Source organism: Ctenopharyngodon idella, chromosome 10, assembly GCF_019924925.1.
Source record: "Ctenopharyngodon idella isolate HZGC_01 chromosome 10, HZGC01, whole genome shotgun sequence".
Classification (NCBI taxonomy): Eukaryota; Metazoa; Chordata; class Actinopteri; order Cypriniformes; family Xenocyprididae; genus Ctenopharyngodon; species Ctenopharyngodon idella.
The window spans coordinates 21979082-22004450 of NC_067229.1; the positions used below are offsets into that span (position 1 = coordinate 21979082).

At 37.6% G+C, this 25369-nt stretch overlaps 2 protein-coding genes across 2 annotated transcripts; one reads left to right on the forward strand and one right to left on the reverse strand.

The window, feature by feature from the left end:
- Nucleotides 1-625: 625 nt before the first annotated feature.
- Nucleotides 626-3852, reverse strand: dynlt2b (dynein light chain Tctex-type 2B). Its single transcript, XM_051910414.1, has 5 exons — nt 3567-3852; nt 3281-3414; nt 1914-1983; nt 1319-1382; nt 626-1220 (listed from the first exon to the last, which is right to left on the reverse strand). The coding sequence occupies exons 1-5, from the start codon at nt 3707-3709 to the stop codon at nt 1173-1175; spliced, it is 459 nt and encodes a 152-aa protein (XP_051766374.1). The 5' UTR covers nt 3710-3852; the 3' UTR covers nt 626-1172.
- Nucleotides 3853-4552: 700 nt separating this feature from the next.
- LOC127521731 (uncharacterized) lies at nt 4553-22284 on the forward strand. Its single transcript, XM_051911107.1, has 7 exons — nt 4553-4907; nt 7570-7634; nt 9197-9529; nt 9695-9862; nt 11403-11443; nt 11557-11757; nt 14273-22284. The coding sequence occupies exons 1-7, from the start codon at nt 4777-4779 to the stop codon at nt 14336-14338; spliced, it is 1005 nt and encodes a 334-aa protein (XP_051767067.1). The 5' UTR covers nt 4553-4776; the 3' UTR covers nt 14339-22284.
- Nucleotides 22285-25369: the final 3085 nt, after the last annotated feature.

Sequence of the window (25369 nt, forward strand, 5' to 3'; positions counted from 1 at the left end):
TGAAAGCCTTCCCAGAAAAGTTGAAGCTGTTATAGCTGCAAAGGGTGGCCAACTCCATATTAAACCCTACGGATTAAGAATGGGATGTCATTAAAGTTCAAGTGCACGTAAAGGCAGGCATCCCAAAACCTTTGGCAATATAGTGTAATTTAGGAGCTAAGAGCTAGTCTTAACACTTAGGAACCTTTATGAATCACACTTATTCTTAAGTCTAGGAATAAGAGTAAAATTACATCATTCTTAGAATTCTGACACACTTATGACTAAAATTTTACTCTGAGCAGCTTTATACATACAGCCCCTGACCTCTTAAATATATGTGTAATCTAAGTGTCCCCTCTAAGTGTTTGTAGTTTGTTTGTAAGAGTATGATCTGTTTGCAGCTGTGGTTCATATTTTCACACTCGTGGGCTTTCTCTGCTAGTCCATCACTGTCAGTCCATCAATCACACTGTCTGATATTCAACCACACACACAGCAGCAAAACAAAAGACCAATGAGCAATGGGCAGGGAAAAGGACACCAGTCTCTCATCACACAATTAGGCCTCTCATCTCATCAGCATGAGGCTGAAATTGAGCAATGGAATCCCAATTTTTTTTAGAGTATGATAAGGACAATATGCTTGCCTGAAAAACTTTACTTTACTGACACACATAACAACAAAATAAAACGGTAATCCTTGCAGGGTCAGGGGTCATTTAGGAATCCTTTCAAAAAAGCACTCTCTAGCTACCAAGAAAGTCCTAGCTGGTGAGCATGTGAAATATTTTCAATGTAATTCACCATTTCCAGGATAAAAGTGGATCAACTGACTCTTGTAAATTCCATAAACAATCAGTAGGGGGGCCCTTTCACATTTAACCAATTTAATGTAGTTATTTTCATTAAGGCGGCATTCAGAAATGGAATTATGTGCCTTCAATCCAGACATGTCAAAGCTATTGCTGTAATATTTTGTTAAATGATAATAATATAATAATAATAATAATAATATGAACATTTTCAGCATTCAGACAGTAATATCAGGAAAAAAATATCATACAGAGAGGTATACAGACCAATAAACATGAATGCGACTGATATTAAAACTGAATGTGATGGTTTAAATAAATATCACAAAAATACTCCCCTACAAAATATTTGGTCCTCAGCACATCTTCTGTTTGTCTTCAGTAATAATACACACCGAATGCTGCAGCCACACAGAACAAGCTGTCCTATTAGAAAAAGAAAATTTAAAAGATAAGCTAAGAGATAAAAATCACATTTCAAAATCATTTTAATGTAAAGTCAGTGAAAGTAATTCCTCACTTACGTTCATGTATATATCTTGAGCATAGCTGTCTGTATCTGCATCCCAGAAGCAGCGTGCAGCCATCCTACGAAAACATATTTAGTGAAAATCATTTTCTTTATTCTACAAACACTCAAACTGTATCATAAAAAAATACTATAATTCTATACTATAGATATACTATAATAATTATTATTTTTAAATATGTAACTGACACAGTTTTTTAAACTGCACCCTTCGATGGGGATGGATGATCTTTAAAGTACAGTATGTAAACATCTGGAATAACACCTTATTGAAGTTAGATCTGCAAATACATAACACTGGGTTTCAGATGCCCTGCGACATTGGTTTCATAACATGAGACCACAGAGAGTCAGATTATATCTTACTCGATGTGGGTGTCCGAGAAAGATCAGTACACTCAGTAGAAACCTCATATAAGTGACTCACAACCAAAAGGTCTCAGCTAAACATCTGAGGGCATGTCTTGCACTGATAATCTCTGTGGTCGTGGGGCTATACTGTACAAAGAACACAGTATGAGTGCTCAGCTTTGCTAAAGACAATACTATTCTCACAATTCATTCATTTTCCAAAGAAGTATTACACTTACTTGACTCCCTCCCCACGCTGCTCTCCAACAACCACTTGCACAATGAGCTTGTATCTGTCAAAGCCCACATCTGAAAAGAGCACATACTGTATATCAGAGGTCTACATAATGGCCTGCTGTCACTCTACACTTATAATATACACTATACTCAAAGTATCAAACAAATTCAATGTTTCTAGCCAAAAACATACTTTAGCAAAAGTTAATTATAAAAAAAAAAAAAAAGGTTTTCACGTTCAATTATATTTCAGTGTTTAAATGTAAAAAGCTTTGGAAATTGGCTGATGAAATCCTGAGGCAGTGGATATTTAGTTAATTAAAGTTACTTAAATGCACAAACTATATGAACCTTAATCAGGGTAGATGGCATATTTAATTTTTCAGAATGAAAACAAGGCTATTTGTAGGATAGACACACCGTTTTATTTGTTGTAATGTTTTTAATGTTTCTGTCATTGAGCTTACTCAATATTATCTCTTAAAAAAAAAAAATTAAAAAAAAACCTGGTGTCCTTAAAACTCTGAAAAACCGTTATTGTGAAAATTTAAATAATACAAAAAAAAAGTTACTATTTATTTCAGAATGTTTAGAGAACATTCAAAAGTTCCCATAATGTTTTTAAAATGATAAAATTGAATGTTCCCTTAACGTTCGCATAACCAAGAAAAAACGTTCTGAACGTTCAGTATGCAGAAATCTTTTTTTATTAACTTAATGGGAACATTAGCTAAACGTTCTTAGAACATATATTTTTGTTAACTGGGTACATACAGCTTTTATTTTACAATTTTTATTCGCGAAAAAATAATATGACGTCAACGTGTTTTTAAAGACAACGCAATAAACGCCCTTCTCCCATATATAAGATTTTTGTACCTAAACTTTTCTTTGAAGGATATATTGCTTTATTTTTCTAGGAGTGACTATGCTATTGATCTTGTTGTTAATTTCTTTGTGTTGCATTGTAAATTTTTTATTCACATAAACAAATTTCTCAAGACTTTGCCCAGATTTGATGTGTACATTGCTGAGATTTCCCTTGTTGTTAAATATCTTAAACTCATTGATAACAACAAGAACAACAACAAGTTTCTTAAGAACTATGACCATATTTTCCTTACTGGTCTAGGTGCCATTGTTATTTGTCTGTTTTTTTTTTTTTTTTTTTTTTTTTTTTTTTCCCATTTATGTTCATGTGTTTAACGCAGTGCTGTTTCTTTTCTTGCAATAAAAAAAAAAAACATTTTTGTACCTGAGTAAAGTACATTTTCGCCGTAAATATTACTTGAGTAACGTTACTGCAGTGAAGTAGAGTTAGTATTACATCCCTGTCAGCAAGAAACTTACTAGTATCGGCGCCTCTTACCTTTCAGCTTGTTTTTAATCGAGTCTGCTAAAGATCTTGATAATGTGGGAACCTCCTCTGGATTATACTGCACTCCATACAGCTGTTCCCTGAGGATTTCTCTAATACACTCCTTTGCCACCCCTGCCTTGAACCTACGACAGGAAAAAAATGAACGAAAAGGGTATTTGGATAAAGTTCGGCAAGTTAATACTTCTTCGTAAATGCATTTTAGAGCTTAAGCTAAGCTAGCTGCAATTTTTAAGTTTAGTTTGAAGCGTTGAAAAGAAAAAGCCGTTCGCCTTACTTGTCTTTATAATTCGGTCTAATGAGATACGTGTTCGCTCCGGCATCCATGAATGAACACAATGTACAAACGTTTGGTGTGTGTGTGCAACCGTACTTTCGTTTTACTGCTTTACCGTCGTTGTCATAACAACTCTGTTTCATCCGGGGAACGGTCTAACGCGATGACGTCACGAACATGCGTTCGGTTCAACCCATAGGTTCAAACCACAAGTCACGAATGGAAACGTACTCAGCGTGTTCAGGCTCGTTTGAGATGCGCCTCGCCTCGCCTGAAATGTAGGCAAGAGTAGGCGGCTGCAGTGAAGGGAGGTGTGAAAAGAGTGCAGCCAAGACGGACAGTTCTCTCTTCTCGTAGTGAATCAGACACCTACGAGATCAAAGGCGGATATCGCGGGATTCACACTCATGCGCTGTGTTGCTAATAAACTGGATGTAATTTAAGTTACGTATTTTTTATATGAAAATAAATATGATGCACAAGACACCCAAAGTACTTATTTTATTCCACTGGAAAGACGTGTTTATCAATCATTTTTGTACTTCAATACAGACATGTTTTTATATATATTTTTATAGGCTAAATATGACAACAGTCATGACCCATAGAGAGATCACACTGTCACACTGTGAGACTTTGGGAATATTCACACATAATTTATTCACACGAAAACATGATATCAAAATTTTAAAAGAGAACAACACTGTTGTTTAAAGTGATCATGAATTGAGAAATCAACTTTTCCTTGAGCTTTATATATAAGAGGTCATCGTACTATAAGAATATCCTGTAAGTTTCAGAACTGAAAACGTCCCTGTTAGGCCAATAAAAGCTTTTATTGAGAACAGGCCCAGAGAATTTAAATTACATCCAGTTTATCAGCAACACAGCGCACGAGTCTGAATCACGCGATATCCGCTGAACCGCTAGAAGAGGGAACTGTTCATCTTGACTGCACTTTTTTCACTCCTCCCCTCACTGCAGCCGCCTACTCTCGCCCAGAGCCGTCTCTGCTCTCGCCTACATGTCAGGTGAGGTGAGGCGCATCTCAAAACGAGCCTATTGCCTACGTCATCATTGCAACGTTAGCCCCGCCCACTGGCGTGTTAGTGAGATGAGGAGGAGAGGAGAGCAATACAGTACAAAAACAACATTACCTTTCAAAGGCTCCTAATGCTAGGAATATGGTTATTTATTTTCAACAATGTGAATGTCTCAGTTGAGCTTTATTTATTTGTATTCGATATTTCACTGTGAATTCCTTGGTAAATCTATCATATTTCGGCACAGTCTTTGCAAACAGACATTTACTATATGGACTCCACAGCAATGCAACAACATGTAAGTAACTGAGTTAATTCTAATGCCTGATCTGATATGTATATTCATGTACAGTCAGATGTGTCTGTGTGTCAGTAAATCAAACCAATGACTAAACGATCAACTTCATGTAGTTTCTCTTAGTAGGATGAAAATAATGTTATTTAAACTGTGGTTAAATTATATATAGAAGGCGATCAAAGAACGCTCCCTTTACAATCACTAGAGCTGTCAATCAAACAGTGCGTGTTTATCAGAGACTGAGTTATGGACTCGCGCCAAAACTCCTAGGTACATCGCGTTTGCACTGTTAGTTACGATGAAAGCATTTGTTTGTGTGCAGAAATTGAGTTGCAATGACAAGATCACTGCTTTCATGCGCTCAACAACATGTCTGTGATTGGCTATGCTCATCACTGCAACTTTTCATGCCACGATATAAATATGCCATAGATTTAAGTGTAATGCTATAATCAACACTTCTCACGATTAGTTAACCTTGAGAGCTGTAATAGTAAAAACGTGCTAAAAGGTTTTGAGAGAGTAATACTTAGCTATTTCAAATTGATATTAGCCAATCACAGCAGTGGGAGTTTACACTGAAGTCTCACAGCAGACACGCCCCTTAAAACAAAGCGTTCAAATAAGGGTAGGAAAAATGCCTTTTATTTCTAAATTATGAAAATTTTTGATGTAAAACGCATACTGACATTATAAGTGCACCCCAGGAAACATTATAAAACAAATAAAACAACACAGTTCGTGACCCCTTCGTGCTTTTTGGCTTGTTCAACTTCACGCAGTACTGTGCAGACCAATCGGCGGCTTACTTGAAGCAGTTCATGTCGGTTAAAAATTTTGTCCATCTTGAGACAGCGCCGACGCCACGTGACTGTGATGTATGGCATCAAAGCACCACGAGAGCAATTCAAGAGCAGTCGGCTGAATAGCTGAGGAGCTGCACAAGCTCTGATGCTGACACAGATGTTTCACGATTGGCCGAATTCACTGCATGGCAACGATCATGTGTGTTTGTTTATGCATAACGACATTAATAGTGAAAAAATATAATATAAATATGTATAAAATATTTGAAAAATATTTAGTTTCTATTACGTATTTATTTATGTATATATTTTAATCAAATGCATATATTTCTTTTGTACATATATATATATATATATATATATATTAGGTCTATTTATTAATTTATTTAAATCAAATTGTCACTATTGGACGAAACCTCGCCTCTCTAAAAATGCTACTTTTCAGTAAATGAAAAAAAAACACTTTATTTTTAAAATAATTAATTGATATTGTGGTTTTATGTATGGTCAGACACTTGCATGTGTCATATTTTAACATTATACTATCGTCTGTCTGAATACTTGATTCTGATTAGCTGGAAGGTGTGCAATAAAACAGTTTAATGCAGGTAGTTTAAAGTCAGTTTAATCACCATTCTATATTAATGCGCTGTTTTCATTGAAGAGCGCACACATACGTCACTTGCACATGCAGAGATTGTGCTGAGCACAAAAACTTGCAGTGCGTCCGAAATCACGTACTGTCTGAGTAGGTACTACATTTGAATTTGAACTTACTTCGCAACCTTTATAAAAGTATGTTCTATATAGTATGAATGTGTGTAGTATTAATGTAATCCGGACATACTACATCCGCCATGTTGTCATTATCATGTGATCTACCAGCGTCGGTTGCATCGCTTCACCTCCATTCATAAATCCTCTCCCATGGCCTCATGGGATAGTAAAGTGTCAATCGAATGCACATCAGGGGACTTTTCACCTACTGTTTTTCGAATACTATGTATTCGGACATTCTACTCTTTTGGCATACTGTTTTTCGCATACTATATAGTAAGGAAGTATTTGATTTCGGACGCAGCATTGTTATCGCTAGTGATGGGAGAAACAAAGCTTTTCAATGCGTCGAATCAGTTGAACCTCTTTTTAATACTTATCATTTGTTAGATATTTGCAAAACCCACAGACAGATGTAAAGGGTGACCAATAGTAATAATTTATGATTGTAATGTTTTTTTTTTGTTGTTGTTGTTTTTTTCATGGTCCCCCAACACTCGCCTGCGGCCTCGAGACCCCAGTTTGTAAACCCCTTATATAATGAAGATAGATTAAAACTCAAATGTTCAGCTCTGTTCTTAGAAACAAGAAATTCCACCAACTTTAGGTTTGGGTAAGTCGTTTAGGCCTATGTTTTAAACATTATAAATTCATGCAGTCTGTCTATGAGTTGGGCTAGATAAAGATACACACTTCCTCTGTGGGATTGTGAAACTCAAGGTGGTCTATCGGTGGTCTTGTGGTGAGACTGTGTGAGCACATGAAATGATTTTATAAAACTGGGATCCGCAATCACATAACAAACATGTCATAGACCACTTTTAACAATAATGATTTATTTAGATTTTTTTAGATTGCCTCATGCTATTGGTTTCTAGAGATCTGAAAGTGAACAAAAGGAAAAGAAAATCATGAAAAAAAAACCTGAATGCGATGACAGTTCCTGTCTGTACCTCCCCCTGAAAGACGGAGGTTTTCTTATAAACAGAATGTTAGTGCAAAGCATAAATCAGCAGAAACGGGAAGACGTTTGCATCTCCGGTGTCTGCCTGTGTTCATTTGCTCTGTTCCATCCGCAGCATGAAGTGTGACCTCAAGAAGAAACTCTTACTTTTTTCATTCGTGCTGTACTTGATTCTTAACGGTGAGTAAAAGAGTTCACAATCATTTTTTGGTTTTGTTTTTCCTGTCTGTTAAGTTCACTGATTTGTACTGCATTTTCACTTTGCGAAAGTGTTTCTTACATTAAGGCACTTAAAAGTCATTATATATCTCTGGGTTTTTGCAAATATATATATATATATATATATATATATATATATATAATTTTTTTAACAGTACATTTGATATATAAGTGTTCGATGTTTCACATTATACATCCGCTTGAGTGTTCAAAAACTGTACTTTTTGGTCCACTGTAATTGACTGTAATTAATTACACATAAATATATATTTTATCGAAAGCTTTTGTAGTATTATACAAAAAAAAAAAAAGAGAGACAACTGAAGTACCAAAAAAATTCCTTTGACTCATGGAAAATGTGAGAACCCAGAGATCTGCAAAACAACCATGTGAAGAGTTTCAGACCTGTATCTTACCGTCATGTTGATAATGAGATAACACAGTTTATTTAACACTAAAAAGAAACATAATGACACAGACTGTTTCAGATTTCAGGTTTTTACTATGATGTATAGGGAAGTAGGGACTACTGTAGTTACCACATTTTTTTTTACTCGAGTGAACATTTTTCAGTGTAGGTTCATTTTTTTCTTTATGGGCACAAAAGTAGCTAACACTTTACAGTAAGGTATCATTTGTTAGCATTACTTAACTAACACAAACTAACAATGAGCAATATATTTTCAAAGCATTTATTAACCTTAGTTACAAATGCTCATGTTCAAGTTAGTTCATAGTGTGATGTGAACTAATGTTAACAGATACAACTTTTGATGTTAAAAACGTATTAGCAAATGTAAAGATCAACTAGATTAATCAATGCTGTTTCATTGTTAGTTCATTATAACATAATATATAGTTCATAATATATACAGTCAAACCAAAATTTATTTAGACACCTTGAATATTTCATTCATTAATACAGTTTATTCACTATAGTTAAAAAAAAAAAAAGGTAATAAAATATGACAAGATCTTAGCGTTAAACTGTGTCAGAAAAAAATAATCTTAATTATGTCAGATAACACTTAAGCAAAACATGGTCAGGTCAAAGTGTCTGAATAATTTTTTGTTCCAAATTTTTATCAATTTTACTGGTAGTCCACTGTATGAAGAATTTTTGGGTATAATATGTCACAGTTTACTTTATTTTGCTATCCTCACTTACATAGATGAACTAGAGTGTCCTGCACCCACTAGTAAAAAATACACCAAAAATATCAAAAATATAATAATAATCTGAATATATATATATACACACATATATACATCTCATGCTAAATTCATAACTTCTGATATGCACTTTAAAAGACTGGTGTCAGTAAGATACGTTTTAGAAAGAAATATAATACTTTTATTCCACAAGGACACATTAAATTGATCAAAAGTGACATTTATAATGTTACAAATGCTTTCTATTTCAAATATATATTAGTTTATTGATGATTGTAAGTTGTCCCAATGATAACCTGTCATTAAACAGTTAAATCTTTTAAAGTGACAAAGTGTGATTTTAATTTCAGTGGAATCAACGCATGAAGTCAATGGTACGGTGGAAGAAAACATCACCGTTGAATTCACATTTCAAGATTCTGTTATCAACAGTTTTCCCAACAAACGTACAAGTCTGTACAATAATGGGAACAAGAAAGGATATTGCAGACAAACAGATACTTCTTGCTCAGAAAAGTTTGTACTCAGTGATGTGGAAAACAGTACTGTCACACTACACATCACAAATCTCTCACTGGAAGATGAAGGAACATATCATGTTGCGGTGCTTGCTTATGGTGTAAACCCTCTTATTGAGAGCAACAAAATTCATATTACAGTCAAATTAGGGAATAAAACAACAGGTAGGTTTCCTCCCCTTTCCTCTTCCTCTTGTTCAGGAAAAAAAACTTGTGTAACAATATGTGCTGTTGCCATTGTAATTGTGAGTCTGCTTTTTTAGATAATTAAAATGAAAGTTTTTATCAATAATAATTAGCCATTTTAAAAATTATGTGCTTTTCTTTCAGAAATTATACCCATATCTCTCCATGAAAGCGTAGTGACGAATCCTCCTAAACTGGAGACATTGGAACAAAAACCATTCTTAATTTTCTTCACTGCATTACTCATAATATTTATATGTCTCTTTGTGGGCATATTGTGCTGGTTTTACAGGACCTATCCAAGAAAACCAGGTAATGTACGCTAGTATCTAAGCATTTTTTTTTGAAGCAAATAGATTTCTTATTCTATAAAACAGCTGCATTTACAGTTGGATAGGGTGATTTTAAAGATTAAATGTTTGTAAGATTTTGAACATCAGACAAATAATGTTTTAAGTGCATTGTGCCGTCTCTTGCTAAATTCATTACTTCTGATATGCACTTTAAAAGACTGGTGTCAGTAAGATTTTAGGTTTTAGAAAGAAATGTAATACTTTCATTCCACAAGGACACATTAAATTGATCAAAAGTGACATTAAAGACATTTATGTTTCTATTTCAAATAAATTCTGTTCTTTTGAACTTTCTATTTATCAAAGAATACAGAAAACATAATCCGAAATGTTTCTTGAGCAGCAAACCATCATATTAGAATGATTTAGGATCATAGAAGGATCATGTGACACTGAAGACTGGAGTAATGATGCTGAAAATTCAGCTTTGATCACTGAAATAAATTACATTTTACAATATATTCACATAGAAAAAAGTTATTTTAAATTAAAATAATTTTTTCATAATATCGCTTTGTTTACTATATTTTTGATCAAATAACAGCAGCCTTGTGAGCAGAAGACGCATCTTTCAAAAACATAAAAATAAAATCTTATGGACACAAACTTTTGAATGGTAGTCTATGTCGGGACATAATTACACTTTCAGAAATATAAAAGCATTAATGGTAACAGGGTTGAGGGTTGAAGTCTTGTGCTCAAGGTCGTTAAACTAAATGCTCAACAAATTTCAAAACTCTACAACATACAGTAACTTGTCCAGGAGTTCACCTCTTTATTTTATTTATTTATAGGAAAGTTCATTACTTTAAAAGGTAATATAGTAACACGCAACTTGGGGACATGTCAAGTATTTTAACACATTTTGTCAACTAAAATCTAAACTAGAGAAAAAATATAACAAATTTTCCATAAAAGGAAATGGAAAAAATAAAATAAAATGAATCAAAAATATTAAAATAAGTAAATGTGGAGATTTACTAAACTAGCGACAGGTTAACAACACTGGGCTGGGGAAATGCTAAAAGATTCTCATCCTATGACAAATAAATGGTAACACTTTACAATAAGATCCCATTAGTTAATATTAATGCATTAACTAACATAATACAACTCTTCATTGTTAGTTCATGTTAGTTCAGGTCCATTAAAGAATATAAACAGATACAAGTTTTTATCTTGATTTTAATAATGTATTAGTAAATGTTGAAATTAACATTAATTATGATTAATAAATGATTTAGAAGTATTTTTCATTGTTATTTCGCATATTACCTAATGTTAACAAATGGAACCTAATTGAAAAGTGTCAAGTGAAAAACATATACACATTCAACTTTTTTGTGTGCTTTGAAAATTGTCTGTATTAACATAAAGCTGACATCAGCAATTAATTAAGTAATTTTATATAAGTGGCCATTTTGTAGCCCATTATATCAGTTGGCTTGCTGATATCTTACTAGCATATCAGTGCTAATTGTAAATGTACGGCTTCTCAGATGCAGAAAACCCACCAGTTCAGAACAACAGAACACCACAAGTATGTTCATGACCTGTTTATTTCTCTAAGCTTCTCAATAAAATTTGGACACTAATTCCATTTCAGTTTTGTTTTCATCACTTTTTGTGTTTTGTGGCCTGGGCTGTTTGCAGGGGCAATGTGGGAGATCCGGTGCTGTGTTTGTCAGCTGTGTGGAGTATGGAGAGTTAGACTTTCAAAATAGACCTGAAAGAGATGACAGAGTAAACCCTGTCGAGGCAACATCAAAGGCCCAGGACGGAGTGGAATATGCTGCCATCATTTTCCCTCAGCAAAAACAGATACCAAGTGGGCGGATGAGAAATAAACAGCAAGTACCTGCTATTAAGTGATCAGAGTCATAAAATCGTAATCATATCATGTATTGTCCACTAAAGTTAGTCTATTTTAACATTTGCTCATGGAAACCTAATATATACTATTTGGGAGAGAAATTATGAACAATTTAGCACTGTTAAGATTTTTGATTATTATGATCACAAACCTCTACATCCTCTCATGTTAACAAGTTCAAAATGATACTGTAAAGGTGCCACAGAGTTTAACACTGAGTCATAGTGAGGTGCTAACCACAGAAGCCCCCATGAAGAAACCTGAGGTACTTGAATATTTTTGTATGGTATTACGCAACACAGGCTCATTGGAAAAAACGTGCCTGTGGTGACATTTCTGCAAAATGATATTATGTTGCTTCTTGCATATTTCGCAACACTTTCAAAGTGAAATGTCTACTGAGTGGCACTAAAAGCATTAAGTTTTATCTGAAACAGAATGCGAATCTGGCAAAGTTTTATTACAGTGGTCGTTGTACATATTGCGGCAGTTCTGAAATAAAATGTCCAGTGAGTTACGCTAAAGGTTAATGCGCTATCGCATTTGAAAATAATGTACCACCTACACTAAATCCTACAGTACCTTAAACCTACAAAACAAAACAAAAGCAAACATGAGATAAGGACGCATTTGCTGAAGCAACAATGCCTTTTCAGCCTGTGTAACAGAAGCCAGCTAGTAAAGAGCTGTACAGGTAAACCTCACTCCCATGTCCTCAAGAGGCGAACTGGCATCTGATGCTGGAGACTGTAGTCTTTAGTGTGCTTGTTAGCTCGCCCGTCTCCCATTCCGGAGATGCGGTTTCGAATCCCGCTCTGAGCGGTGCAAGTAGGCATGGAGAGGTTACATTGGTGCCATGACCTGGATGGAAGTGAGGTTTAGGGGAGGGTGGGTGGGTGTAACGGAGTCACACTAGGTAAACCTCACTCCCCTGACCTCAAGAGGCACACTAGAGGCTGCGGTCTTTACCGTCCTTGACAGTGCGCCTGCCTTCTATGCTTGAGAAGCCAGTTCAAATCCCGCTCAGAACAGTGCGAGTAGAACAAGAAGGGTTACATTCGCTTCTACAAGTCTTTGAGATTTTTTATTGTGATTTATGTTTCACAGGACTCATACCCGGGCGCTTAGCATTAGTAGCTCACCTGTACCAGGTGAGCTTCTAAGCAAGTTTACTCTCAGCTAACAGAGAACATTCTCAGAACATTGGCTAATGTTCTTGCAAGGTTCTCTTAAAGTTATGAAGAAATGTTCTTCCAGTAATTTTAATAGAACGTTTGCTCAAAGTTATTTGGTCTTTAATAAAGTTCTCCAAATCATTATTTTTGTTCATTAAATGTTACTACTTGTTTCAGAATATTCATGTTTATTTCAGAATGTTCGCATTCAAAAGTAACTCCCATAATGTTTGCAAATTCTAAAATGAAACGTTCCTTTAATGTTCGGATAACTAAGGAAAAATGTTTTTAAAACACTTATAAACGTTTTGGGCATTCAGAGAACATTCAGAAATAATGTTTTCATAACTTAATGGGCACTGTAGCAAAAGGAACATTTTTGTTAGCTGGACTACATCGAAAAAGCCATATATATGGAGCTGGTTATGTGATGCAAACATCAAAATATATTTGTTCATAAATAATGCCCTATGGTAAAAGAGTTTTGAAGTCATAACATAGTAAGTATTATTAGTAGAACTATGTGAAAATATTAACTGATGATTTGCCCCGTAATTATAATTTGTCAACAGGAATAAAAGTTGTTGGTGTTTTACTGCCACTAGTGTTCATTTCAGCTGGAAACTGCAGTTAATTGTGTGTATAGGTACGTTTTTGGAGTTTTACAAAAATGTTGGTAGAGGCATGTTTTTTACCATGAGGCTGTGTTGCAACCACAAGCATATTATTGCTCATACTTGCACCGTCTGTGGTAAACACAGAAATGATACCTCAAACTGTGGGGCTTATGAGGAGAGGTTTATGTGCTATTACATTTATTAGAATAAGACTTATGATTTGATAAAACTGGCCAAAAAAATCCCCCGGACTTGACCTGAGTCATATCGAGACCAGAACATCATAGAGACTTGAGAGTGTGGTACCAAGTTCTGCACTGACAAACAGCACTCACGTTTTCTTCAGAAAATGTGAAAATTAGTTATGGTTTTGTTAAACTCCTGCTACTAAAAAGCTTCTGTGTATCCTAACACTATTCATCCTAAAATATAAGTGACGGCATTTAGAATATTGTTATGTAAATTTTATATGCTGATTATTGCACTATGTATGTACTGTAAATATTGTACTTGAATGATTTCTGTACTACATATGAATGTATATTCAAAGTAATCTCATATGATTTGTAAAAATGCTAATAGAGTTCAAAATATAGACATATTTACAGTCTGTCATTTTGGAATCCTGATTTAACAACAAAAGAAATACTGCCTGTGCTTTTGAATGTTACAGAGCGTTTGCTTTTGTTTACTTCTGTCTGAAGGTTCACATGAGCATGACCATGAAGATAACATCAGATGTGGCTGCATGTGTTGGCATTTGTGAGTAGGAGTGTTGATGGAGTTATAAACTACATTTTAAACTGAGAGCTGGAGAAAATGAAGACTTCTTTCTCTCTAAAATTTCTGCAAACAGCAAAACCTAACATTTCAAACCGCAAAATATGCAAACACCTTGTGAAGTATGACTCTAAACTGCATGTCGAATAGTTTCCAGCACCCACACAGGCTTGTCCTGAATATCTAATGAGAAGCCCGATATGGCCTATTAAAGAACTGTGGGCTGACTTTTCGCCGCATGCAAGTTTCACTTACTTTAAGTTTACATTGAAATGTTTTCCTTTGAACCAACAAGATAACCACAGTAGTGCTGGTTAAGCATTTATCATAGCCTGCTCTGGAGGAACCTCATGAATCTTATTTTCCATTCATTGTGCTCATTGAGACAGTTACATCCTGTAACTATCATTCAGGTAGGTCTTTATTACTTTTTCTAGAATCATATTTTGTCTTCTGGTTCTATAAATATTTAACAGAAAAGCATTAATACTATGCCTATATGAGAGGTGATATTTGTGAATACACTGTGGACACTATTGGGAATTGTTACGATGTGCAGCAGAGAATATTTTTACAATACCATTTTAAAAAAGAAATAAAGAAAAAAAATTCATTAAAACAAAATTTTAATAAACAGATTCATTAAGTGGCATTGTAACAGTTATCTTCAGTTAGCCTAGTTTCAGTTTCATGGACTTTCAGTTTGTTTTCTATTATCACATGTTCATATTCCCGCCACTCATCTATCACCTTGGTTACCATCATTACTTGTTCATATTTTTTAGCTGTGTTCTATTATCCTCGTTTGTGTTTACTAATTAAGTCGTTCCCTCTCCTGCGCACCTTGTCCGGTCTCTGCTATACTCAGAGCCCTGTCCACACGGAGACACGTTTAGCTGTATACGCAAAAATTTTGTAACGTATAGGCGTTTCGTCCAGACGGATCTGCCATTTTGGGAGCCTGAAACTGCTATTTTTTGAAACCGGGTCCCAGAGTGGATAAATCTGAAAGCGACACCCTTTGCGTTTTCGTGTGTACAGCCAATCTGTATATTTTGTATATTTTGTATGTATATGTCATCACCCCAAGTCTCGACCCTAGTCAGACACTGCTATGTCACGTAACAGCAACAACAACTACAAGCTTGTGTTCGTGCTACAGAAGCTACCAGGCCTATTAGTTTTACTAAAATAAAGCTTTATTTCTAAGCTTTACTAAAGTTTGTATACAGCGCGCAAGGCTTATGCGCGTGCTCCAAGTCTTATTCTCCGTTTTTAATGTATCTCTGTGGCAGAATTACAGCACCACATACTGATCTGGCATGTATACTACATTGTTTTGAGTCGGTTTCAATGGTTTCGTGTGTACGCAGATATTTCTTGAGATTATGAAAAAAAAATAGGGAATAGATAGGAAAAGCTCTGGCTTTGTGTGGATGTGACCTGTGTAGCATCTGAATCGATCAAACACACAATTGTAAAAGTTACACTTCCAACCCTTCACCCATGCAGGCCCCGTAATGTCTGGCTCCCCCACTGAACGCTATCACCTTTCTGCTTCAATCACACACTTCAAAGACACTTGGCACATTGATTGTTCTCAATACAAGAACCAGACATACAGCCCATAGAAATGGCTTCCTTTCCATTAATTCATTGACAAATTTGCTTAAATGAAGGAACATGCATTTCACTGGTGCATTTTGTGCATTATTACTGTGTGTTATGCATGTCTGAAATTTGGAACTACTAGATAATGTAGTTCATCTAGGTGGTGTTTCATATCAAATTACTCCTTGTTTAATGACTTACACTTTGGTGGACATCAACATCTCATACAATGCATTGTACAGTGCACAGCATAAATGAGTACACCCCCTCTGAACAAATACAAAAGAGGTATTTTTTTATGATCACTAATACAATTCATGGAAAAATGGCAAAACTAGAATGTATTAAACATGTACATAATAAAAACTGAGAAATATATGTGGCCGTGAAAATGTGTTGACTATAAAAAAACTCAAACACAGCCAGACATCTAAAAAAAAGATTCTTTATTTCTGACTGCGTATGAGAAAGACGCGGCATTAATGTCTGAGGTTTCCATTTGAGGGAAGGTGTATAAACAAAATTTGTACAGCGGAAAACAACAACAAAAAATAAATAGAAGAAAATTTGTTCAAACAGAGAGTTCACAAAGTATAGTTTGAATCGCAATGTTCCACAAATGTACAAAGAAACAAACTAAAATAAAAGATAACAGTCTCTTCCTGGGTACTTAATTCAGATCAATTTGCACAAATTTCCTTTACAACTATGAAAGGAGTTGTAACCTTCTCAAAAATAAAAGTACGCAAAACTCAAAGTACACACTATTTGTTCAATACCCCCAAATAAACAATGGTAGTGGCTTGATGTTTTCTGGATAAAGAACAAAATAGAAACATTATTAAAGATGCATTCTCATAAGCCACACACACTTGTAGGACCAAAACTAAATACATTTAACCCTTTAAAACCGGATGTGTCGTCGGCGACACATCCAACCAAGCTGTATTCATGTTACCGTAACTCTTGAACCGTTTGCGCCATCGTAATAATTCAAATTGCTACAGATAATAGACAACATGGGCTTTTCGGCAATATAAGGGTTATTACGGTAATTTCGTGCCTTCCATCAGCAAATGGCAGCCGCTTTCGGGGAGAGAGGGTGGAAGGAGGATTTGAACGTAGATATGGAGCGCGGCAGTTTAGGGAGTTTTGGATCGCATAAATAATAGAAGAAACAAACAAAAACATGGTGAAGGAGTACACAGTCAATTGGGACGATTTTTTATAAGACTTGGGAGGAGGCTAAGTGAGGCTCGCATTTCGCATTTGGTGTGTGCAACTGTATAACGTGTCCGTGCGGTAAATGTATGCGTGCTGATGCGTGCATATGTAGTATATGTATGCGTGTATGAAAAAAAATTCTCCTGAATGAAAACTGTGCAACCAAATGTCACAAAATGACTTGTATATATGTAATATAGTTGGATTTTCAAGTTTGAAGTGTTAGATTCTTTCGATCATCATTTTTCTCTTTTTTTTTCTAAATAAAAATCAGAAAATGTTTTTTTTTTTTTTTTTTTTTTCGTCTATTTAAATTCTGTTTAGAAACTCACCATATACATTAATGGTCAATAACTGTAATTTATTGAAAGCCAGTTGTTTTCTGAAAAAAATGACACCTTGCACTTGAAGATAGCACATTGTTAGAGAATTTTATAATAAAAAAAAAAAAACATAATATGTGAAAACGGGCTATTTTAGCTTTAGGTTCTAAAGGGTTAACATTCTCCACATGAGCATTAACATTATATTCATTTTTATTCCTTAAGATAAGTTATTAATAAAGTTGAATGAATATCGATGTCAAAAACAGTATACAGCTCTTAAACAATTTCATAAGTGAACATAAGCATTTACAATAAAGAATAAAATAAATAACACTCTCTATGACGCGCACAATAGAAATCTCACGCAGCTGACAATTCACGTGCACTCACGTCTCTTCGTTCTCCCCTCTGATACCATTTATCAAAAAAAAAGAATTACTATTCACTTTTCCCTCAAAATGACAACATAAACTACAACAGAACACTCAAACATGTAATGATTACATTGAACGAACATTCACGCTCAATATCTGTCACTCGGGAAAATAACGTAATCCGTGCGATCAACACCTGCCACAGCTGCACAGTAAACGGAATCAAACACCAAAATTCGGATTTCCTCCTTTCTTCCAGAAAAATGGTGTTATTTGCCACCGCACTTCAGTTCTCGTGTGCTCCGTGATGTCTCTATTTTCAGTCCCGAACGCATATTCTTTCTGTAGTTGTGTAACTGCACTACCTATACGCAAAAGTGCCCCCTAATGGCGGGTAGGAATGACTACAAGCTTCTTTTTTTTTTTTTGCCCTGGTTACACTCTCCCCTACCACAAGTCAGCGACGCGTGGACTTTCCTCTTAACTGTCCACAGCACCTTTCAGTTTTTCAGACATGTACATTACCATGCCTTCCAAAACTTGAGACAAAACGTCTGGGCTGAATGATACAGCATTACAGGTGGACTTGGGCAAATTGTACGGGTTACTGTGTTTACCTGCAGTCTGCCTTTAAGACCGACGTGGCACCGATGTAGGTGCTCTTGGCTCAACTGGGACAGCCAAACTACGTCTCTGAGCCGGAACTGGACGCTTCACCACAGTAACAGAAACAGAGTCCATTGGCTCCACTTCTACGCTACCCATTTCATCGTCTGCATTTCTCTCCATTGCAGTTAGTGGTTTATCAACACTCTCGCATTCTCCGAATTCAGGCTCTATCGAAACCTCTACCTGCGGACTGGACTGTTCCAGACTTCCTTCCACTAAAGGCTTTGGCTGCCCTCTTGCTGTTCGCCATGTCTCCTCACGTGAGGCGTCACGTTGTATGCATACACCAATTCTGGCAGGTGTTCAGGCCACCTCCTCTTCTTGTCGGGTGGTAGCGAGCGCAGCAGGTCATGCAGAGTGCGGTTGAGCCGCTCACAATGGGGTTCCCTTGCGGGTGATATAGAGTGGTTCTTGACTTCCATACCCCCATACAATTTACAAAGTTCTGCTATGACCGCGCTCTTAAAGTTCCTCCCCTGGTCGGAGTTCAGTCTCTGCGGTACTCCATACCTGAGAAACCACTCTTTCAAGAGGACCTTGGCGGTGGTATCCACTTTCTGATCCCGGGTGGGGAACGCCTGGCTAAACTTGGTAAAAACGTCCGTCACCACCAGGACGTTTTCTCTGCCATCAGAGGTGGGCTCAAGGGTAGTAAAATCAACAGCTACCACTTCCAATGGGCGGGAAGCCAGAAAATGGTCCAGGATGCCCGTATCTTGGGCTGAGGCATCTTAGCAAGCACACAACGTTGCACAATTCTTCACCCATTTGTCTACAGCCTCATGCATCCCTGCCCAATAGCATCTTTGCTTGAGCAAGCCCAACGTTCTCTCAATTCCTTGGTGTCCCATTTGGTCATGAACACTTCGTAGCACTGCCTCAACAAAACAAGTGGGAAGCAACAGCTGCTGACACTGACCTAGGAACACATCATCAACTACCCGATACAATAATCCTCCATCTTCCTTGATCTTGTCCCATTGCTTGAGCAATGACCGCACCTGCCGAGGCAAATCCCGTCTCTCGCGGGCGGAAGGCTTCCTCCTCGCTTTCCAAAACTGTTTTAGGATACTCAGAGAAGGATCAGCATCCTGAAAGCAACAGAGCTCCTTTTTTGTATACCCGGGTAAAGTTGGAGTGTTTCCAAGGGCATGTTCTGGGCTAACTTCCCCTCAATCAGATCTACTGGCACCGGTCTAGCCATTGCAAGGTCTGGTTCTACAGCCGTTCCCGCCTGTAGCTCATTGCAAATGGCTACACAGCCATCAAACTCAGCATCTTCGGTCACTACCTCTGCACTTTCTAGCTGCGGCCTCTGGGAAAGAGTGTCAGCCGCTGTATTATAACGCCCCGGCCGGTAGCGAACCTCGAAATTGAACACTGCGAGCTGTGCCACCCACCACTGCTCCACCGCTCCCAACTTAGCCATGTTAAGATGACAGAGTGGGTTGTTGTCAGTGAGGACAGTGAACTGCGATCCTAGCAGGTAACCTCAGAACTTTTCTGCTACAGCCCACTTCAACGCTAGGAGCTCTAATTTCATGCTGCTGTAGTTCTGGTCGTTGCGTTCGGCACCTCTCAACCTTCGACTAGCATAGGCTATGACCTTTTTTCTCCCACTCTGGTACTGGTACAAGACAGCGCCCAAACCCAAGCTACTGGCATCTGTCTCCAGCATGAACGGAAGAGAGAAGTCGGCATATCCCAGCACTGGAGCGCAGGTCAGCTCCCTCTTCAGACGCTCAAATGCCTGTTGGCACTCAGATGTCCAAGACCCCTGGAACCACTTATCGCACTGGGCCCCACTACCCTTTTTGGTGCACATATTCACAACATCGTGCAAAGGTCCTGCCACCTTGGAGAAACCCGCAATGAACCGTCGGTAATAACTGCAAAACCCCAAAAAGGACCACAGTTCCTTCACAGCACTATGCGCTGGCCACTGCTCTACAGCACTAATCTTATCAGGGTCAGGGCCTACCCCTTGGGCCGATACTCAGTGCCCCAGAAACCTCACCTCCGCTTGGAGAAAGTGGCACTTCTCCACTTTAATCTTCAACCCAGACTCCCACAGCCGGCATAGCACTATTTCAAGTCTGGACAGGTGAGTCTCGAATGTATTTGAATAGACCAAAAGATCATCCAAGTAAACAAGAACTATTTGGAACACCAGATCACCCATTACAGGCCTGCATGAGTCTCTGGAATGTTGCCGGTGCATTGCAGAGACCAAACGGCATCCGTTCATACTCTTATGCCAATCCTTCTCGTGGACAGCCACTTGGTGATAGCTGCTTTGCCAGGCCTATGGTTGAAAACACCTGGGCCTTACACAGCGCATCTAGGCTCTCGTCGATTAGCGGCAGGGGAAACGCATCTCGCTGAGTCTTCGAGTTCAGGTTTCCGGTAGTCTATGCATAGCCGCAAACTCCCATCGGCCTTCCTGACTAAGACCACCGGGGATGCCGCCGGGACGCACGTTTTGAGTTTGCCAGCTAGTCGAACTGTGGAGCTTGCCCCAATTAGCGCATCTTCATTTACCTTACTAAAAGCATCTCGCCAATGTGAGTCTAGTGTTCCCGCCAGGGCATTATCAAACTCGGCCAAGATCAGCTGTTTGCAGCGCTGTGCAATATTCATGGCAAGAATTCCTGGAGGTGAAGAATCATCTTCTCCATCCTTCTGGTCTCGGACTATCAAGAATCCACAACCAGGTATTGTTAACCCCAAACCTGAATATCCAACTCCACATACCCCAAATATGGGAGAGGCAGTTTGTTAGCGGCTGTAATCCGCAACCACTTCATGGTGCTGTGCATATTCCCCTTGTCATTGCTTGGCTCTGCTCAATGGAGGGACCACGTTTCCCCGACGCTCATTCTTCGGCAGGGGCCACTACCTGTCCTTCCTGTTTGGGCGGCAATGTGCACTTGTGGGCTGTATGTCCCACACCTTCACACCTAAAGCAAACTGGCTGACCGTCTCGAGTATATCTGGGCTTATTTTTACCTCGTTGGAGCCTTTCAGAGCCCAAACTAGCTCTTTGAGTCGTAAGGCTACGGACTGCATTAGTTAACTCGCCAATTGCTTTTCCTTATTGTGCCACTGCTTTCAGGGGTCATCCGCTTTTCTTGGAAAGTGGCCCTTAAGCAATCAAATAGGTCCCGAGGCATTGCATCCTCCTTCCCCACACACAATTTAACCTCATCAAGCGCTGATCCCCTTAAGTGTGACAAAATAAAGTGTGCCTGATCTTCTTCACTCAATCCCCTTACCCGAATTACTCGTTCGAGTTCCTCAAACTCGTCAATGGTCTGGCAGTCTTTACTAGGGTCACCACAATAAGGAACAATTTGTCTTTCTCTGGGAATATAGACATATGATCTAGTATTCACACTGCTCAGACTAGCAAGTGTCGACATCACCTGGTCATGTCTCCTTCCCAGCTCCTGAATTTGTGACCGGAGCTGTAGGAAAGGATTACCTCTCTCCTCGTCGTCAGCGCTGAAGGCAGCACCAGCCCCATGGCTGTCGACCTCCTCTGTGATCACCTCATCAGGAGCTTCTGCCTCCATACCTCAGTAATCAAGAGTCTCAGTCTCTACAAAGTTCACCCACAAACACAGTCTGATGCAGCCTCCTTGTTTCAGCAGGTCCTGGCACTCTGGCTCCTTGTCTTCCCGCAGTCCTTCCTGGTTCTGTGCACAGCTCTCTCGGCGGACTCTGGGACACAATCCTACACCACTACCATTGTTTATCTCCCCACTTAGGCTAACAACATAACGTAAAGGAAACCAACAGAAAAACTATCCCACTTCTGACACCAATAAGATGTGGCCGTGAAAATGTGTTGACTATAAAAAACTCAAACACAGCCAGACATCTAAAAAAGGGATTCTTTATTTCTGACCGCTTATGAGAAAGACGCGGCATTAATGTCTGAGGTTTCCGTTTGAGGGAAGGTGTATAAGAATTTGTACAGCGGAAAACAACAACAAAAAATAAACAGAAGAAAATTGGTTCAAACAGAGAGTTCACTATGTATAGTGTGAATCACAATGTTCCACAAATGTACAAAGAAACAAACTAAAATTAAAGCTGCAAGCAGCGATGAAAGGGCCCTTTCTCCCAGGCTCACTGCCACCCGTTGGCATCAGGAAAACAGTGAACAGTGGGTGACATGCATGTAAGCGAGTGAATACAGGAGAATTATGGCCAAGTCATTTCAAAGTGCCACACTTCCTGCTGCCAACAGGTGGCGCTATGACCATAACTGAATATTGCCATTTAGATGTCTTCAGGCCAGGACTCTAATAAAACGTGAAGTTTGGGACAGAACGGACATTGTATGCCCGAGTTACAACAACTTCCTGTTTCATGGCGAAACATCAGACTTTGTCAGGCCGCCACGGACACGCTGTTCAACAAAAACTCTAGATCTTCGCAATTTAACATCACGAAGGCCTTTAGATTAGACTGACCAAATATGATGTTGATCTGATTAAAGCTCTAGGAGGAGTTTGTTAAAGTACAACGTCTGGAAATGGCAAAAACTGCCAAAATTTTGCAGAGAAAATTCAAAGTATCTCACTTCCTGTTGGGTTTACAGATTTTGCACCCAGGGGCTTTTTTGTAGGTATTGGGCTGTTACATCTGTCTACCAAATTTCATAACTGTACATGAAACGTAGCATGAAGGGCGCTTAATTGAAATTTTGTAGGTAGTGCTATCGAGTCATTTTGCCACACCTAATTCTGAAACCCATATCAGACGTAAATTTTCACCACTTCTGACGCGTGTGCAAAGTTTCATGAGTTTTCAAGCATGTTTAGGCCCTCAAAAATGTGAATCATTTCGGAGAAAAAGAAGAATTGGCCGAGCAATTACAATAGGGTCCTCACACCATCGGTGCTCGGGCCCTAATAAAAGATAACAGTCTCTTTCTGGGTACTTAATTCAGACCAATTTGCACAAATTTCCTTTACAACTATGAAAGGAGTTGTAACATTCTCAAAAATAAAAGTACACAAAACTCAAAGTACACACTATTTGTGTAATACCCCCAAATAAACTACGGTAGCAAAGAGTATAGAACCCAAGAGGCGACACTCTGATACTTTTTGGGCAACAGCCACTAGATGGCGCTCCGGTAGCACGGCCACTATTAAGGGGTGAAAATACTAACTGGACCATAGAATTCTTCACATCTTACACACCCAAAATCGGCGAATTTCACTGCCAAATCAGAAGCGCAAAAGAACATTTTTCAAATGAAATCAGTAAATTTTATGGCACCTACAGTAAATGTTGTATTGTCTTATATATGTTTTATTTTACCAGTTGTGGAATCCAACCATCTGAGGTAACGTAGTTAGCCTACTTTATGCAACTTTACACATTTATTAATAGTAAATTAATAATTAGTACATTTAAGATCATCATGTTTGCAGTGAACAATTTAGATCAGACCTAGTGGAGTAATAGTAATAATAGTACTACTCCACTAGGTCTGAATTGAAATATATATATATATATATATAGTATGTTTTAATGGAACACGCTACAAACATAACAATCTTATAATACATGATGCATTGCTGTGTCTGTTATCCCATAGGCTAATTCCCACTTTTGGACACTTTTGCTTTAACGGACATTAGACAAAACTGCAAAATCAAGCTGTTATATTTATATATTTATTGTCCAACAGTCCCAATTTTTCTGATGCATGTCCTTAATTTCATATGTTAGTATTAATTCAGTGTTTATAATGCTAATACTAGATCTTTTAAAGAATTTTAACCCAAACTGACTGGGTTTCTAAAGAGCAAAGGTTTTGTGAAAAAAGTGGAAGACTTAAACACAAAGTCTGTAAAATAAACTGTTAAAAGGATTTGATGATCACTAGTGATAGTATTGTATTCTGTGTTGTCATCATTCAAGTTTGATTTCAGCTTTAATGTACTTTTTTTTTTTAACAAAGCAGCTGATATTGCCATAGAAACTAGTGGTCTGCCAAGTCGCTTTCACCACAAAATGGCGGAAACGTATATTCTTTGACGGTAGTGGCTTGATGTTTTCTGGATAAAGAACAAAATAGAAACATTATTAAAGATGCATTCTCATAAGCCACTCACACTTGAAGGACCAAAACTAAATACATTTAACATTCTTCACATTACCATTAACATTCTTCACATTAGCATTAACGGTAACACTTTACATTAAGGTTCCCTTTGTAAAGGGTTTATAAAGGTGTTCATTAATGATTAATAACTCACTTACAAATGCATAATAAATCATTTATAACCAGTTATAAATACATGAATAAAAAGGCTGGCTTTTACTCAATACTTGCCAAATAGTGAGCCAGTTTTAACTCACAAGTTATAAATGCTTAATAAATGTATTTATTAATACTTTTTTCTCCCCTCAAAACCAGATTCAGGATTATCATAATGTTAATTGTTATATGCAATTGTTGACTGTTATAGTGAGGCCAAAGGGTGCTGTATTGTTTTTTTTTTTTCCTCATTATCCTAATATGTCTTGTCTTTTCGTGCATGCTGATGCTGGTCATGATGCTTAACCACAGCAATTCATAAAAGTTTTAGATGTATTGGTCCATCTTTATATCCTCCAAAACACTAAATGCAAAAAGGGTGATTGACTTGTTTATTCATGATATTTTATTAACGAATCAATTTCTTCCAATGGTAGTTGTACCAGCGAACCTCAGGGTGGACACCAGTGAACCATTTATCGATGAGCTAGAAACATTAGCAATCTGTGAAAGTGTGCTTGAATACAAAATGGG

Excerpts from the sequence above, each read along its gene's own strand:
- dynlt2b (XM_051910414.1), bottom strand. The coding sequence starts at position 3,709 with ATGAAACAGAGTTGTTATGACAACGACGGTAAAGCAGTAAAACGAAAG. Across the intron at positions 3,415-3,566 it reads AGACCGAATTATAAAGACAA|GTTCAAGGCAGGGGTGGCAA; the intron begins GTAAGGCGAACG and ends TTCCTGTCGTAG. Across the intron at positions 1,383-1,913 it reads CAGCGTGGGGAGGGAGTCAA|GATGGCTGCACGCTGCTTCT; the intron begins GTAAGTGTAATA and ends ATGTTTTCGTAG.
- LOC127521731 (XM_051911107.1), top strand. The coding sequence starts at position 4,777 with ATGTCTCAGTTGAGCTTTATTTATTTGTATTCGATATTTCACTGTGAA. Across the intron at positions 7,635-9,196 it reads GCTGTACTTGATTCTTAACG|TGGAATCAACGCATGAAGTC; the intron begins GTGAGTAAAAGA and ends TTTTAATTTCAG. Across the intron at positions 9,530-9,694 it reads ATTAGGGAATAAAACAACAG|AAATTATACCCATATCTCTC; the intron begins GTAGGTTTCCTC and ends CTTTTCTTTCAG.